This window comes from Dromaius novaehollandiae, chromosome 3 (genome assembly GCF_036370855.1).
Source record: "Dromaius novaehollandiae isolate bDroNov1 chromosome 3, bDroNov1.hap1, whole genome shotgun sequence".
NCBI classification, from domain to species: domain Eukaryota; kingdom Metazoa; phylum Chordata; class Aves; order Casuariiformes; family Dromaiidae; genus Dromaius; species Dromaius novaehollandiae.
This window is the reverse complement of record NC_088100.1, coordinates 94,263,362-94,277,068: the sequence shown is the minus strand read 5'-3', so window position 1 is coordinate 94,277,068 and position 13,707 is coordinate 94,263,362. Positions and strand designations below refer to the sequence as shown.

General features: G+C 39.7%; 1 protein-coding gene across 3 annotated transcripts in view; it reads right to left on the bottom strand.

The window, feature by feature from the left end:
- ZFAND3 (zinc finger AN1-type containing 3) overlaps nt 1-13,122 on the bottom strand; it is a 152,302-nt gene extending 139,180 nt beyond the window's left edge. Inside the window, exon 1 of one of the 3 annotated variants that reach the window (XM_064509528.1) lies at nt 12,949-13,122. In XM_064509528.1, coding sequence (XP_064365598.1) covers nt 12,949-13,019 — 71 coding nt within the window. In that variant the 5' untranslated portion in view covers nt 13,020-13,122. Of the gene's footprint in view, nt 1-12,614; nt 12,728-12,948 lie in introns of those variants that run through there. The other 2 variants (XM_064509529.1, XM_064509530.1) reach the window with 2 other exon arrangements.
- Between the last annotated feature and the right edge of the window lie 585 nt (nt 13,123-13,707).

Sequence of the window (13,707 nt, the reverse complement as noted above, 5' to 3'; positions counted from 1 at the left end):
TTCTCACTCCTTACTTCCCAATGCTTTCACATAACACCTTGCCCCTGTGAAGAGTAGACTGGCAGGTGCAAAATTTGGATCTTTTAGCTACGTGACCATCATTTTACCCTAGACAATTTATGTAAGGAGTCGTTTTCCATTCTGTTACGAGAAGGAAAAACACTATCTAAGCTTCTTCATAAGTAATGTTTATATTAAACTAACACAACTAGAATCAAAGTGAATTAAACACATTTTAGCTATTTTTAAATGGTACAAATTGAACTAGCAGCCTGTAAAGATCTCTGTTATGACAAGGATAAAAACACACTAATTGTTTGCAACATATTGAGCTATATAATTTTAGCAGAAATAATGGTTTCTGAACAATACTTATGTATATACAGCTTAAAACAAATATATAGAAACATTAAGTAAGGTCATCTGTCCAGCAGGCTCATAGAAGGCATATATATCTTCCATGTTCTAGAAACAGTGTTGTTGCAGCCATGATGGTCTAAGGATATAGGCAAAACTGATTTTGGAGACAGAGGTAATAGCTTTTAACAGATCAACTAGGTAGGTACTTAGAAAAAGTCAGTTTCTGCATGTATTGAAGAAAGGCTTGTGTGTCCAAAAGTTAGTCTACATTTGCCAAATGATGTACTCAGTTATCTAATAAAAATGTACCATCTACCCTCACAATTTCTTTTGTATAGAAGGTGACAACGAAGCTAAGCAAAAGAAAGGAAAGCATTGTTGATTAATCAGCTAATAATAAATCCCAAGAAGAGGGGTTCTACACTGTTTCCCATACTCCCTTCTCTAACTGCCTCTGCATACACCCAAAGAATCCAAGCCTTTGGACCTCCACTGTTTGTGTCACAATTTTACTTCATAACAAACCTTAACAACAATATAAATATATTGAACTACTTAAGTATTTATTGGTTGAGTGGCCTTAGGTGTTACTCAAAAAAAAAAAAAACTTTTCTGATTTTATTTTTATGATATCCATATCAGCAGAAATTTATTAAAATAGTCAAAACTGTGTTCAAACAGAATGCATTTCTTTTACAGCTATTTTCATCCTGAAAATTGATAACTGGGCATGAGCATTTTTCAGTGCCACAGTAAGTCATCAACTACACATGACCCATCTACACAATGACAGCTTCAGGAGAAGCAATTTCAGGTTTTATAATGATAATTCTTTATCAAAAGTTACAAAGAAATCAAGGTTTTCTCTCTCTCTAAAACACACTTTCAAGATATCTTAACTACTTTCAGTTGCAACATAAGGACTACTTAAAAGCAATTCTGTATTAGCATTTGCAACAAGCATGCTGTTAACAGAAAACAGAAATCCATTAATAAATCAGCAAAGTGAAATAATAATGACAGAAAGAACGCTACTAAGAAAGCAGCTAAATTACCAACTGTCTCCATGGCATCTAAAGTCTAGCAATGTGCTGGGAACCTGATCTGAAAAAATAAAAAAATGAAACTGAAAATTATAGCAGCCTTAAGCGTGTTGTCTGAAGGCTGCAGCTTTAAGTTTCTTAAAACACTGGCCTAATTCTGTTTAGTTTGGGTTTCCAATTACAGCAGTTTCAAAAGCAACCAGTAATTTCTTTTAACTGCATTTCAGAAGACATGTCAACTCAGGCAACTGAGTTCTAACCTGTAATTCTAGAGTTCTCGTTTTGCCAGTAAGTGATGAAATTTCAAGTATTTTATTTTATTTTAAAAGAATGATGTCATGCACTGGTTTACTATAATAATGATACACTTCCTTACGTTTTTTTTCCCCATTTTAATCTATCTTTACAAGTCATTTGAGCAGGACAGGAAGTGTTAATTATTCACCAGACAGATTTCTGGTCTTGCCTGAATTAGTCACATGAGAACACTAATAGTAAAAGACGACACTGCATCACAGGATAATGGATAATAATGGGGTCCTATCTTCATCATGAGAGTGCTACAAAACCACCTGAGACTTGACGATACATAATGCAGACAGTTCTTGCTCTCCTAATTGCATAGCAACTCTTCTGACTGAAAGAGACTGCCTCCACCCACCACAAACACTTCCTCTACACAAATACCCTTGGAAACAACATGTCAGTAGGCCAACGTTGTTCTAGAGCAAGTTCTGATTTAAAAGACCCCCCTCCCCTTTGCCCCCAACACACACACAGAGGACAGAGTTTGAGAAACTGTTAATACTCCTTGCCATGAGGTCTTTCATGCAAGGCTCCTAAAGCACTGTGGAATGAAATGAAGAGTGATATATGCTTCATTAATGGAGAAGAACACGTAAGAGAAAAAACACAGGCCGAATGTCACACAGTGAATCAAGGGCAAAACTAATAACACGTCCTTTCCAAACTTAAGTGCCAAGAAAGAGACCTAAAGAAAAGGGGACAATTTTTTTTTTCTTTTAGTATCCTTATCTTCACGGGTTTATAGTTTTTAATCTTCTGTGATAAATATAAGATGCAACAAAAACAATTTAACTTTAGAGGTTCAATGTCTATATATTTGGAATCACAGTACCCAAGCAACAAGTCAAAACTGTAATAGGCCTAATGGCCATAATAAAACCAATTACTTTATTAACAAACTACAATCAAAAGAAAAGAAAAACTATACATAGTGACAATTGATAGTTCTGTTTCCAATTTCTAATACCTAACTAATTCTGGAGATGATATATGCTATAAAAGAGGCATGTTAAAGGTGTCAAAAACCCGCCAAGCATTCCAACAGACCAGCAGTTACGAGCAGCATAGTCCACTTCCCTAAATCAAAAGAGGAGTCAACATACTCCATATTAAGTTAATTATTAATTCCAAGGCAAGTTTAATTTCAATTACTTTGCCAAGAAGTATTAATCACAAAGCCCCAATGCCAAGAAAAGAGATTTGAAGTGTACAAATACTATTGTTAATTGCTTTCTTCTGAAAGCCCAAAAATGATGAGCTAACATGTAGGGAAGTTGCTGAGTATATATAGATTAATCCTAAAAGCCCTATATCAATTATAGCACAACTGACTGTTCATCCACAGATCTAGGTAAAAATAAAGAAGAAAAAAAAGCAAGATTTCAGCTGCTACAAAGAACTGCTGTATTTTCAATTTTCTAAAATTTTGAGCATTTTTACAAAGGAAATCACAATACTTGCAATAACAAATTTTTCCTATTAAACTGAATAATTAAACTAGCATGCTTACGAGATGAAACTTGGAGAGAATCTTTACAATAAAAACAGAGGTTAAAAAAGCTTTCACTCCTTCAGAGAAGCATGCAATCAAAAGTTGATTCTAAAAATATAAATTATTAAACGTAAAATTGATTAACATGTTAAAAATTTGAGGGAACACTAGAAACCTATCCACATTGAGAAGCAAATATTTTTCAACACATGGGTAATTTTAGAAACCATTATTGTCCATTAGTTCACTGAAGGAATTAAAAAAAGAAAAAAGTGACAACACTAGGACATTAAACAATGAACAAGCATTACTGTATGTAACACTAATGCCTGTTCTTGTAAACCAGTATCAGCAAAACCCGATCTAAGACTCACCTTCTTTCTCCAACTAAAAATACATTTCATTGAGTAATACTGAACCTGTGTTACAGAAAAAAAATCACAGACATATAATTGATTTACCAGCAACCTAGACTCCTTAATATTGATAATACCTTGGACCAAAATAGCATCTAATCAACAGTTAGAAAGACAATGCAATTTCCAATACTGAGGGATTCTTGCTAAATGACAGCACTTCACCTACTTTAAGACCATACATGCAATTTCCTCTGAGACATGGCTAACAGCGTGTAATCAGAGATCAAATCACTGCTGTTATGGCGACAAGGCTGGTCTCAGTAACACAGCCATATTGTGACGGCCAATTGCGTTTTAGCAATTATGTCAATAAGGACATGATTTTGGATTCCGCTTTTCAAATGCCACAATTAAGAAGTTATCATGGAACCAGCCTGCTGTTCTTAAACACTTCTAATCTAGTATTGTGCTCCCTTCCTCTCTCTCTTTCTTAAGGATTGAGGGATTAAACAGGACTTTTTTATTCAGACAAGCAGAAGTTAAACATACACATTACTAAAACAAGCCCTGAAGTTAAACAGCTCATACAGCATCAGACACTAAGTAGACTAAAGAGCTAGAAACTGAAGATAGTAATCATCAAACAATCTTTTTCTCTCAGTTTGTCTGATGGCTTACAAAAATTATTTTTAGGAAAACCAGTTTGTTTCTCCATCCAGAGTTTTTCTTACACCTTCCTTCTCTCTTTAATTTGCACCAAATAATCATTGTAAATCTAAGACTAGCCACAATATATTTATTCAATGATGTAATGCCAATGAAAGTAATTTTTAAAATACGTTTCTCTGAAACACTCATAATACAAATGCTACAACCATAAGAAACTGAAATTTATCTTCCTCACATTGACCTGCATTGTTCAAGTTCAGAGCGTGCATATGGTGGCCAGATTAAACAGCAGGAAGTGAACAGGATACCTACAATTCTTTGTCAAATAATGCAGGGCAGTGATCCCTGCTGCAGGTAACTGGAAGGCCCTAGAGGACATGTTATACGTAAAAATCCATCAGCAATTCCCAAATACGACTTCTCCGTACAAGTACTGCAGTTACCACAACGCTACTATTCAAACACTATCAATAGAGAAATTGAACACACAACTGTAAATGTCCTGGGTCTCCAATTCAAGAAATGTTCAATCTCTCCATCTGAAATATTTTTCAGAATATGGGTAAAGAATCATGTAAAGTAAATGGAACAATGGATTACAGTACACTGATTTCTCCTGAGCTCCAAATGTCAAAAAATGGTTTAAAAGAAATTAAGCTACATTCCTTCAGCATATAAAATTCCCACCAATTTAAAAATGGTATCATCTAAAATTATGGTGTTACTTCACCACAGAAGATTATGGTCGGGCATTTTTGCATGAATCTAAAAATGCCACCCCACTTCTACTCTATATTAATGTCATCTCTGCACTCTGAATTCACCAACTGTGATTCTCCACACAAAGGCTTTATTTTGCATTAGCTGCATACAGTGTCTTCACCGGTATTCTCTTATGTGGCCTTCTCAGTGTTGGGAGAGGTATGCCTTTCTTATAACCTATCAGCAAATACACAGGCCTAACCTCCCTTATAAATCCAGTTCATGTTGCAGTTACTGCCTGATTTTCAATTTCTTCTTTCAGAAGTAAAGAAGGGTCTCCTTGCTAACGAGCCCTGCCTACACTGAATTGACAGGAAATGTATTCTTCCAAAGTGCCATTTGAGCAAAAGAAGTTGAAAGGGATTCATGGGGGGGGGGGGGGGGAAGAATAGATCAATCTAATTTACCTGCCTAAACTGAATATGAATTTTTTCTCCGACATCTGAATAAGGGTTTCACCACAGTCAAGATTAAATGATGCCCTAAAAAATCCACAAGATATTTTTGTTAATGCTTTCAAGATCCCCAGGCATTCCATTCAGGGTCACATATTTGAGGAGATACAGAGGAGCACACTGAAATTTTAAATTTAAACTTTAAGAAAATCAGCACTATTTTGCTGAGAAATTATATCACATCCATCATTTCTGCCTACTGCCTCTAAAGAGGCCTGCTTTTTTTTTAATATATGCACAAGTTTCTAATATAAAATCATTTAAAAATCCAATAAAAATTGGCATGTCATGTTAAGGAAAATACTCATGTCAAAACCAAGCATTCCCAATGAATCTATTCCTCAAGGATCACTTTCTGAAGTTACTTCTTTGCATCACTGCAGTTTCATCACATTAAAGGAAGTATTGGGTTACGATGCTTCCATTATTTCAAGACTTTAATATTACAGCTGAGCCCAATGTTCAGTGATGACACTAAGAGATTTGTGCAAGTTTGATGTTAGAGTGGTTAAAATTTATGCAATGAAAAACAGTAGCAGTACTCTGTTAAAACTGACACCAATATTATAAGCCTCTAACAGACTGGGCTTACCATTAGAAAATTATGAAACAGGCTTTGGGTCCTCCTCAAAACAAAGCAGTATACAAAACACAACATAACTATGCTACCATACAGCAGTTGAACATTTTACTAATTAGCGTTAAATTTTGTAGCGCTAACTAAATCACAATACCTTTAACTAGTCACAGTTTACAAAAGAAAGCTAAGAAGATGCTGACAAGAAGGTAGAAAGAAAAATGGTAGGTGACCTAGATGCCATGACTTTCATGCTCTTAACTCCTCCAAGCTTCAATAAGTAGCACAGAGAACCTACTTCATTCTTGTTAGTTCCATTTGTAGGAGCAGCAGCTATGAAACTTAATTTCATTTTGATTGATGAGGAAGTTACAGTTAGATTAAAAGGTGTGGGACATATCGGTCTATGATTAGCATTGCATCCATCTACAATTAGAAAATATTTTTCCACAACAGTTTTATATGAAGATTTGAATAAATTCATGGTTTAAGCAATTGTTTTCCCAAATTCTGGCTTCACTGAAGAACTAAACAGATATTTTTAATCAACCTACCAGGCCTAGTTTTGGATCTTCTTAAATGAAAGAACCCTCATACACCATATGCTTGAATTTATTCATTTCTTAGAATTTTCACACAGCAACATTAAAGCAAACAAAATCAATCACTTTTTCATAAGGAAAATGGTTAAATTATGGAACTACTTGCTGCAGGATGTCATGAAGGTCATGACTACAGATTGATTTAAACAGTCATTATGGAAATTGACAGAAAAAAATAATCAAGAGCTGCTAAGCCATAAAACAGAGGACAGCCTTATGCCAGACTGCCAGAAGAAAAACAGGTATATTAGATAAGCATAACTGCATGCTTTCTCCATATTCCCTCAGCATCACTTATCACCCAAATCAGAGACAAAGCTGGATGCACCTTTGGTCTGATCCAGAACAGCTGTTCTCTATTAAATAGCAAAATATCCTTTTTTGTTTTGTCTATTCTATTAAGCACTCCAAAAGAAAGCATTGTTTTCACATTCCTAGAAAAGAGCTTATTATGGTTAAAATACTAAATCCAGTTCATCTGCTTTTACTTTGAGTGCCAATAACCCCTATTCCTAAAGGTACGCTTTTGCAGCAAATACAAAGTTTAGCTCTGATCCAAAACGTGATCTCTTGTGACTAAGGTTACAAGGGAAGATTGCTCAGTGTGTAGCAAACTGAAACTTAATTTTCTATTTTCTGGTTTTAGTTGAGATGCTTTTCCAGTTGTATTATGACTAAGGGTAATCACAGGAACCTCACAGTTTATCATTCTTTATTCTGTATATTCTTATTCAAGCAGGGAACATGATAAAGTGCAATTTTTTCCCCATTCTCTTCTTCTCAGATAGAAGCTTCTCCATGTCTCATAATTCTCAGTATCTTCCAAAATTAAAATCCAGACAACAAGTCTCAGGGTCTCTCCAATCGCCTATCATCCTCTGTAGCATTTCCTAGGAAAACTTGTAAATAAATCAATTCCTCTCTAGGCTTTTTCTCTCTGTCAATTAAATAATCTCTTGTTTCCATTTGAGCAATACACCTATCTTGCAGCAATTAATGATGGCTTTAACTGCAAACTCCTTCATGCTCTCTTACCAAAGGGCTTAACACAGTACTAAATAAGTTCATGCCTAGTAAACCAAAAATACAATATTCAAGTATTTCTGGTCTTAAACCAAAACAGAACATAAACACCACAACAGGCAAATTAACTGCTTGATTCAACTCAAGTAGAATTTCCTGCAATAGGTGGCCTATAAACATTTGTAATAAATGAAAGTAAGCTTTTACCTTGCTTAAAGAAAAAAAATGTTCTAGGTCTCATACAAGGCAGTAGGAATTAGCCTTTCTAAAATATGTCATTATTTTATTTATTGATTTAAAACACTTTACCACTTTAGAGGGAAGACTGATATTTCTCATCATCAACAGAACTGCACAGAAATCCTGACCCTCACACAGCACCATCCACAAACAGCAATGCCAAGGCACTTTTATTTTATCTTCATTACTCACTATTCACTCAAAGACCTCAGCTAATACGAATATACAGTAAGCTACTTGGTAGCCAGCATGTTGTCTTCCATAAACCGACACTTTCATAGATTATTCTAGCATCTGATCCAAAGATTCAGTAAATGAAAGCCCCACAAAGTTATTGCATCATACTAGACCATGAAAAATAATCTTCAGAGAGAAAGGTACTTATTTCTATTGTTTATTGAAGCCTCATTTAGAAACATCAATGTGGTATTTCAACACTGTCTAAAGCAAAATTAGGTTTAGAAAGACATTATTCATTCAGTAAGAATGATGACCTACACGGACTACGAGATTAGAAAGCATTTTTTAAAAGGACAGTCACTGAGAGTTCACACAGACTGAACAGCTGCAATCATCAAAAAAAGAAGGAAAGGACTAGCCAAAGAGGAGGCTTCTTAATGACACACATATATATATATTTAGTCAGTATTTGTTTAGAAGCAAAAAGCAAGCTTTGGTGATATATAGTCCCAAACTAATCACACTTATGTTAAATGATTCGCCATTTGATCAGATGTTTAATTTTAGTAAACAGAATTGAGAAAAGAGACAGACTGGCATGGTAGAGACCTGGTGATATATAAGTAACTGGAAAATCCAGACTCAGAAATAAACTCTGGATTGGGCCAGCACAGAATGCTCGAGGCACAATGTCTCATCACGTATATGATGCATGCAGTGTCAAAGAAAGGCAGGATAAATGGTAACATCCTGCAAAACCCCTGCTGGCATGTTCTCAAACAGTATTGCCATCAGCTTTAGCTGACTACAGTACCTTATAGTTGCCAGAAATAAGATGAGATGAAACTAATCATACTGTGTTTTCAATCAACTTCCTGCTGGCTGCCACCATTTCAAGAATGGAATTCATTTGTTTTATGTCCATTAACATATTTCCTTCTTCTCTGGTTCTACGGTACTGAATGCAATGGCATGGTATCAGCCTGAATCATAAGAAAAACAAGCAGCATTCACTACAGCACAAACAGAATTCTAAAAGTATTACCCTCTCCGACGTCTCTCTTCCCAGTATATATGATTCTACTAGCCAAGTGGTATTTTAGCTTACAACTCTCACCTATGCATATAATTGTTTAACAGTAAAAGCCCCAGCCCTTTGATGAGCTATACACAAATAAAACCTTTGTGGAGGCCTTTAAAAGCCAGTGGGTACCTGCCAACATCAAGTTGATTAAAGGATTATGTGTAATCTCTAATAAGCAAAATGGCTTAACTGGAATACATACATACAGTAATACTTTCATGTATTTGTTATTTTAGAGCTGAGTATTTCATATATGCCATAAAGTAAAACAGGTTTCAGCAAATTGCAGATTGAAGGAAAAAGAAAAAAAAAAAAAGACATGATCTGCTAATCAGGAAAAGCAGAAGAATTATTGCAGAATGTAAGAACGAGAAGTTAAGCACAACTCGTACTCTAAATGAATTAACCCCAAATCACTACTTGCATACTGCACCCTTTCCAACCTCTGTACACTGAAACTATCTCAAGAAAAAAACTGAGATACTTGTACCGACTTAAGTTTAAGATATAAAAATAGGATGAAAGTCGTGCAAAAATATTTCCAAACAATAAGCTGTGTGACTTTTCCATTAAAAAATGAGCACAGATGAGGTTTCCCAATTTAGATTATTTGGGTATGTGAAACGATTTTATAAAGTACAAAAGTCATCTCGGTGCTCCACTGAAGCTTCATTTGATGAAAAATGACAAGCTGGACAGTCTTAAAGGAAGCTTTTGCTTGATGGCCTTAGAAGTTTTCAGGATGGCTTTTGTGATCTTCAACAAAAAGTAAGAAAACGTTAGCTGTTGACCTTAAACAGATGTTTCAGAAGTTCTGAAGTCTTGCTAAAAAATTCCCTTTTTTCAGTTATTCATTTTCCAGTCTCTTAGATCTTGAAACATCAAGAGTTTAGTAGTCTTCCAGTCACTAGAGATTCTTACAGCCTACAGGCTCTGGATTTCCAATATGAAAACAAGCAGTTTAAAAGAACCTCTCAAACTTTAATGCAGTAGTACATACAGTTCTCTCTACTAATCTCTTTGCAGATCAGCTTTACCAATGTGCATTTCAGCAGCTACTTTACCATTGTTCACCTATAGGCAAATTTTAGCCCTGAGAGCCATAGCTCACTTCACTTTTAATGCTTCTTTCAGTATTTTCCTTAATATTTCCTGTGCTTGTTGATTACTGCAAAAAATATTCATCTTACTATAAATGGTACTGCTAAGCATTACATAAACCAAGGAAAAAAAAAAAAGCTTTTATATTTCACAAAGATGTACTTGGACCCTACTGTTTGACCCATTCACATTGAATATTGTTACCTACTACATGGTTCAGACTCAAGACCAACCTTGAAAGAATTCTCAATCGTTGGGCTGATGGGGACAGGTAAACACCAAGCAACACAGTTCCTCTACATGACTTTAGTTACAAATTTTGTACAAATCACTATGCTAAGTTACAGGCTCTGGAACTTTTCATAGCCCTAAATGCCTTGCAGATAAAGGGCAAATGTGGCCCTGTTACTCCAAAATGTGACTTGACAGACACATTAAAGTGACATGAAAGTGACACAAAAGTCACTGGTAAGACTTAGGCTTCTTTAAGACACGTTGCTGACATAACCCTAGCTGACATTACCTAGAGCAGCTGAATTCCACCTCCAGATGCAAGACTTTTTGCAAGCATAACTTACTCTTCAGAAAGCTGTTACAGAACTAGACTAGAACTCCTACCGTTGCAGCTTCACTTGAAGGACACATCTACACAGTTTTACTGGCAGATCTTTTCAAGTACTAGCAAGGCCTAAGTAAATAAGGATAAACAAGATACTTAGGTTTCTTCAGGACCAAGAAATATACATATAAACAAACCATGATTATGTCTTTATTTTCACTGGAAAAAAAATTAGTTTGCCATTGTGTATTGAAAGGTACCAGATGTACAGTTACAGAGAAATGGATTAACATATCCACTGTATAGGTTAAGAAAATGAGCTCTTTTCACAAGGCTGTCTGTCAATATCTTAGAAGAAATACTACTGCATGGATGACACCCCAGGAAAAAAAGGAGCAAGAAAATAACATTTTGATAGCTGTTTGTGGAAGGCAAACGTGTTAAAAAAAAAAAAAGTCAACTTTAAAGGCAATGGGTTTCCTTGAGAGTCTCCTGTCACCATTAAGCAGATCCTCAAACACGAAACAGCAGATTTTCTTCTCATTAACACAATACATGGAACTAGCTAAAAAGTTCAGCCTGAAGAAAGTTTACTTTCAATTTTCTGATTCTCCCTTCACATCAGTATCATGTTACAGAAGTCAGTATACTACATTAGAGAGAGTAGCAACTCGTTTTCCATTACATTACAGAAAATACCAGGCCCAGATACAGGAGCCTAGCAAAGCAAAAATAAACAAAACAAACAAAACAAAAAAATTACTGTATATTTAACAGCATGTCTTGTAAGATCACTCCCAACAGGGCCATGGCATTTCTTGCAGTTCAGGCTTCTGTCATAACTCACAAACGCGATTTCATTTAAAACCCTGCCACTCCAACAAGACAAGCAAATGTAGACTATTGTACAGTGACATCACTAAATCACTCTTATTACATCTCTTCCCTCTCACTGCCCGCTCCCACAGAGTATCTTCAGTTGTATGACATACATCCCAACAAGGCACCCTCCCAGACAAAGGTGGATCTCAGGTGGGCCCTCACACGTCCACTTAGGCACATGTTCTCTGAACATTTCATAAATGTTAGGGACTAATGTTTCTGCGATATACACTAAAGGCGTTTTAGGAACATGTGTCTCTGCCAGTACACCATCTGCCATGATACATCTGATTTAAAAAAAAAAAAAAAAAACATCTTCAGGAGACATGACCCTAGAGATGAAAGTATTTTAACACAGGCAGGCTTAATTTTTTTTGCCTTTGCCAAACAGGAATAACCCTACTTCCTTCTCTCTAAAACAAGATCAGCCAACAGCTAGCAAAGACCATACCTGTTACGAACCTCCCTGACTTTGTAGAGCGGAGAAAGGCTAATGACAAAGGAAAAAAATCTTTTTTCTTCATCAGTTATCCTGACTTGCACTGGATCGCACAAACAACTGCGAGAGCTCTCTGCTCCCCGCGCAGCACGGGGATGTGTCAGGCGCTGCGCTGGACTAAATCAAGCCAGGCTGCGCGGGGCCCGCGTTACTCACCGAGTGCCTGCGAGGAGCCACAGGCCGGCCCCGGAGCGCAGCCACCCCACAACCCAAACCAGAGGCGGCTGCTCCAGGAAATCTGCGCGTTTGGGGAAGCGACCGAGCCTGCGCCTCCGGAGGCGACGGGAAGGCCGCCACCGAGGTGCCCGCGCGGCGGGGGAGGCCGCGGGCCGCCGCCCACGGCCAGGCCGGGCCCCCGGGGGGGGGGGGAGGGGAGCACGCCCGGGGGCAACGCAGCCCACCCCCCCCCCCCCGCAGTCACCTGGTGCCTCTAAATCAGGAGCCACCGCCGCCCCGCGGGGCCTCCCCGGGATACGGCCGCCCCGCCACGGGCCGGGGACACCCTCTCCCCTAACGGGCACACCCCCCCCCCCGGTCCGCCAGGCAGGGCCAACGGCCGCCCCCGCCCCGGGGCGAGCGGCTGGCTCGGCCCCAGCGACAGGCCCGGGCCCAGAGCACCGACCTGGCCCGGCGCCCCGGTCGCCAGGCCCGGCCCCCGCCCGCCACAGCCCCTCGCCGCCCGCCCCCACCCCCCCGCCGCGCCGGGCCGTGCCGGCTCCAGCCCAGCCCCCTCCTCGCCCCCGAGCCTCGCTTACCCCCAGAAGCCGCAGGGGCAGCGCGGCGGCAGGCTGGGCGCCTTGCTGCGCTCGCTGCCGGCGTCTCCCATGGTGGGGCCAGTGCGTGGGGCGGCGGCAGGGGCGCGGGGCGGGGGGGCGCGGGGCTCCGAGCCGGGATTCCAGGCCGGTCAGCTGGAGCCGGGCGCGACCACTGGGGCGGCGGCGGCGGGGAGGGCGCGGGAGAGGGGCAGCCGCGCCCTATGAGCCCGGGCCCGCGGCGAGGAAGCAGGAGGCGGCGAAGCTCCCCGCGGCGGCCTCTCCCACCCGCCGGCTCTTGTGACGACCCCGCTGCCGCGGCGGGGCGCGCGCGCCCGCCCCCGCCTCCCTGCCCCTGACTCAACAATGCGCCCCCCCCCTCCGGCGTCTGGCCTCCCCCTATCCTGAGCGAGATGGTTTCGCCAAACCACAGGATCAGCTGGGAGTGGCATATACCAAAGTCCACTCCCGGGGGGGAGCGGAGAGAGATCGGGGGCAGGATTTAGGAGAGAAGCAAGTTTAGGAGGCACCGATAGACTCGAGAAGGGAACAGCGCTTCTTCATGAGGAGGTTTAGGGAGAGTGCGGCCTACGGAGCAAGCTAGAGGCGCCGTCCTCTTTGGCCTCTACCTACACGTTACGCACATAATGGTACGGCCAGGGAAGACAGGGAGAGGGCGGCCTGGTGTTGCCGCGCATGCGCGAAGGGGCTTCAACGCGGAAGTTGGTTGGTGGGGGAGAGGGTCCCCGGGGGCTTTTCCTT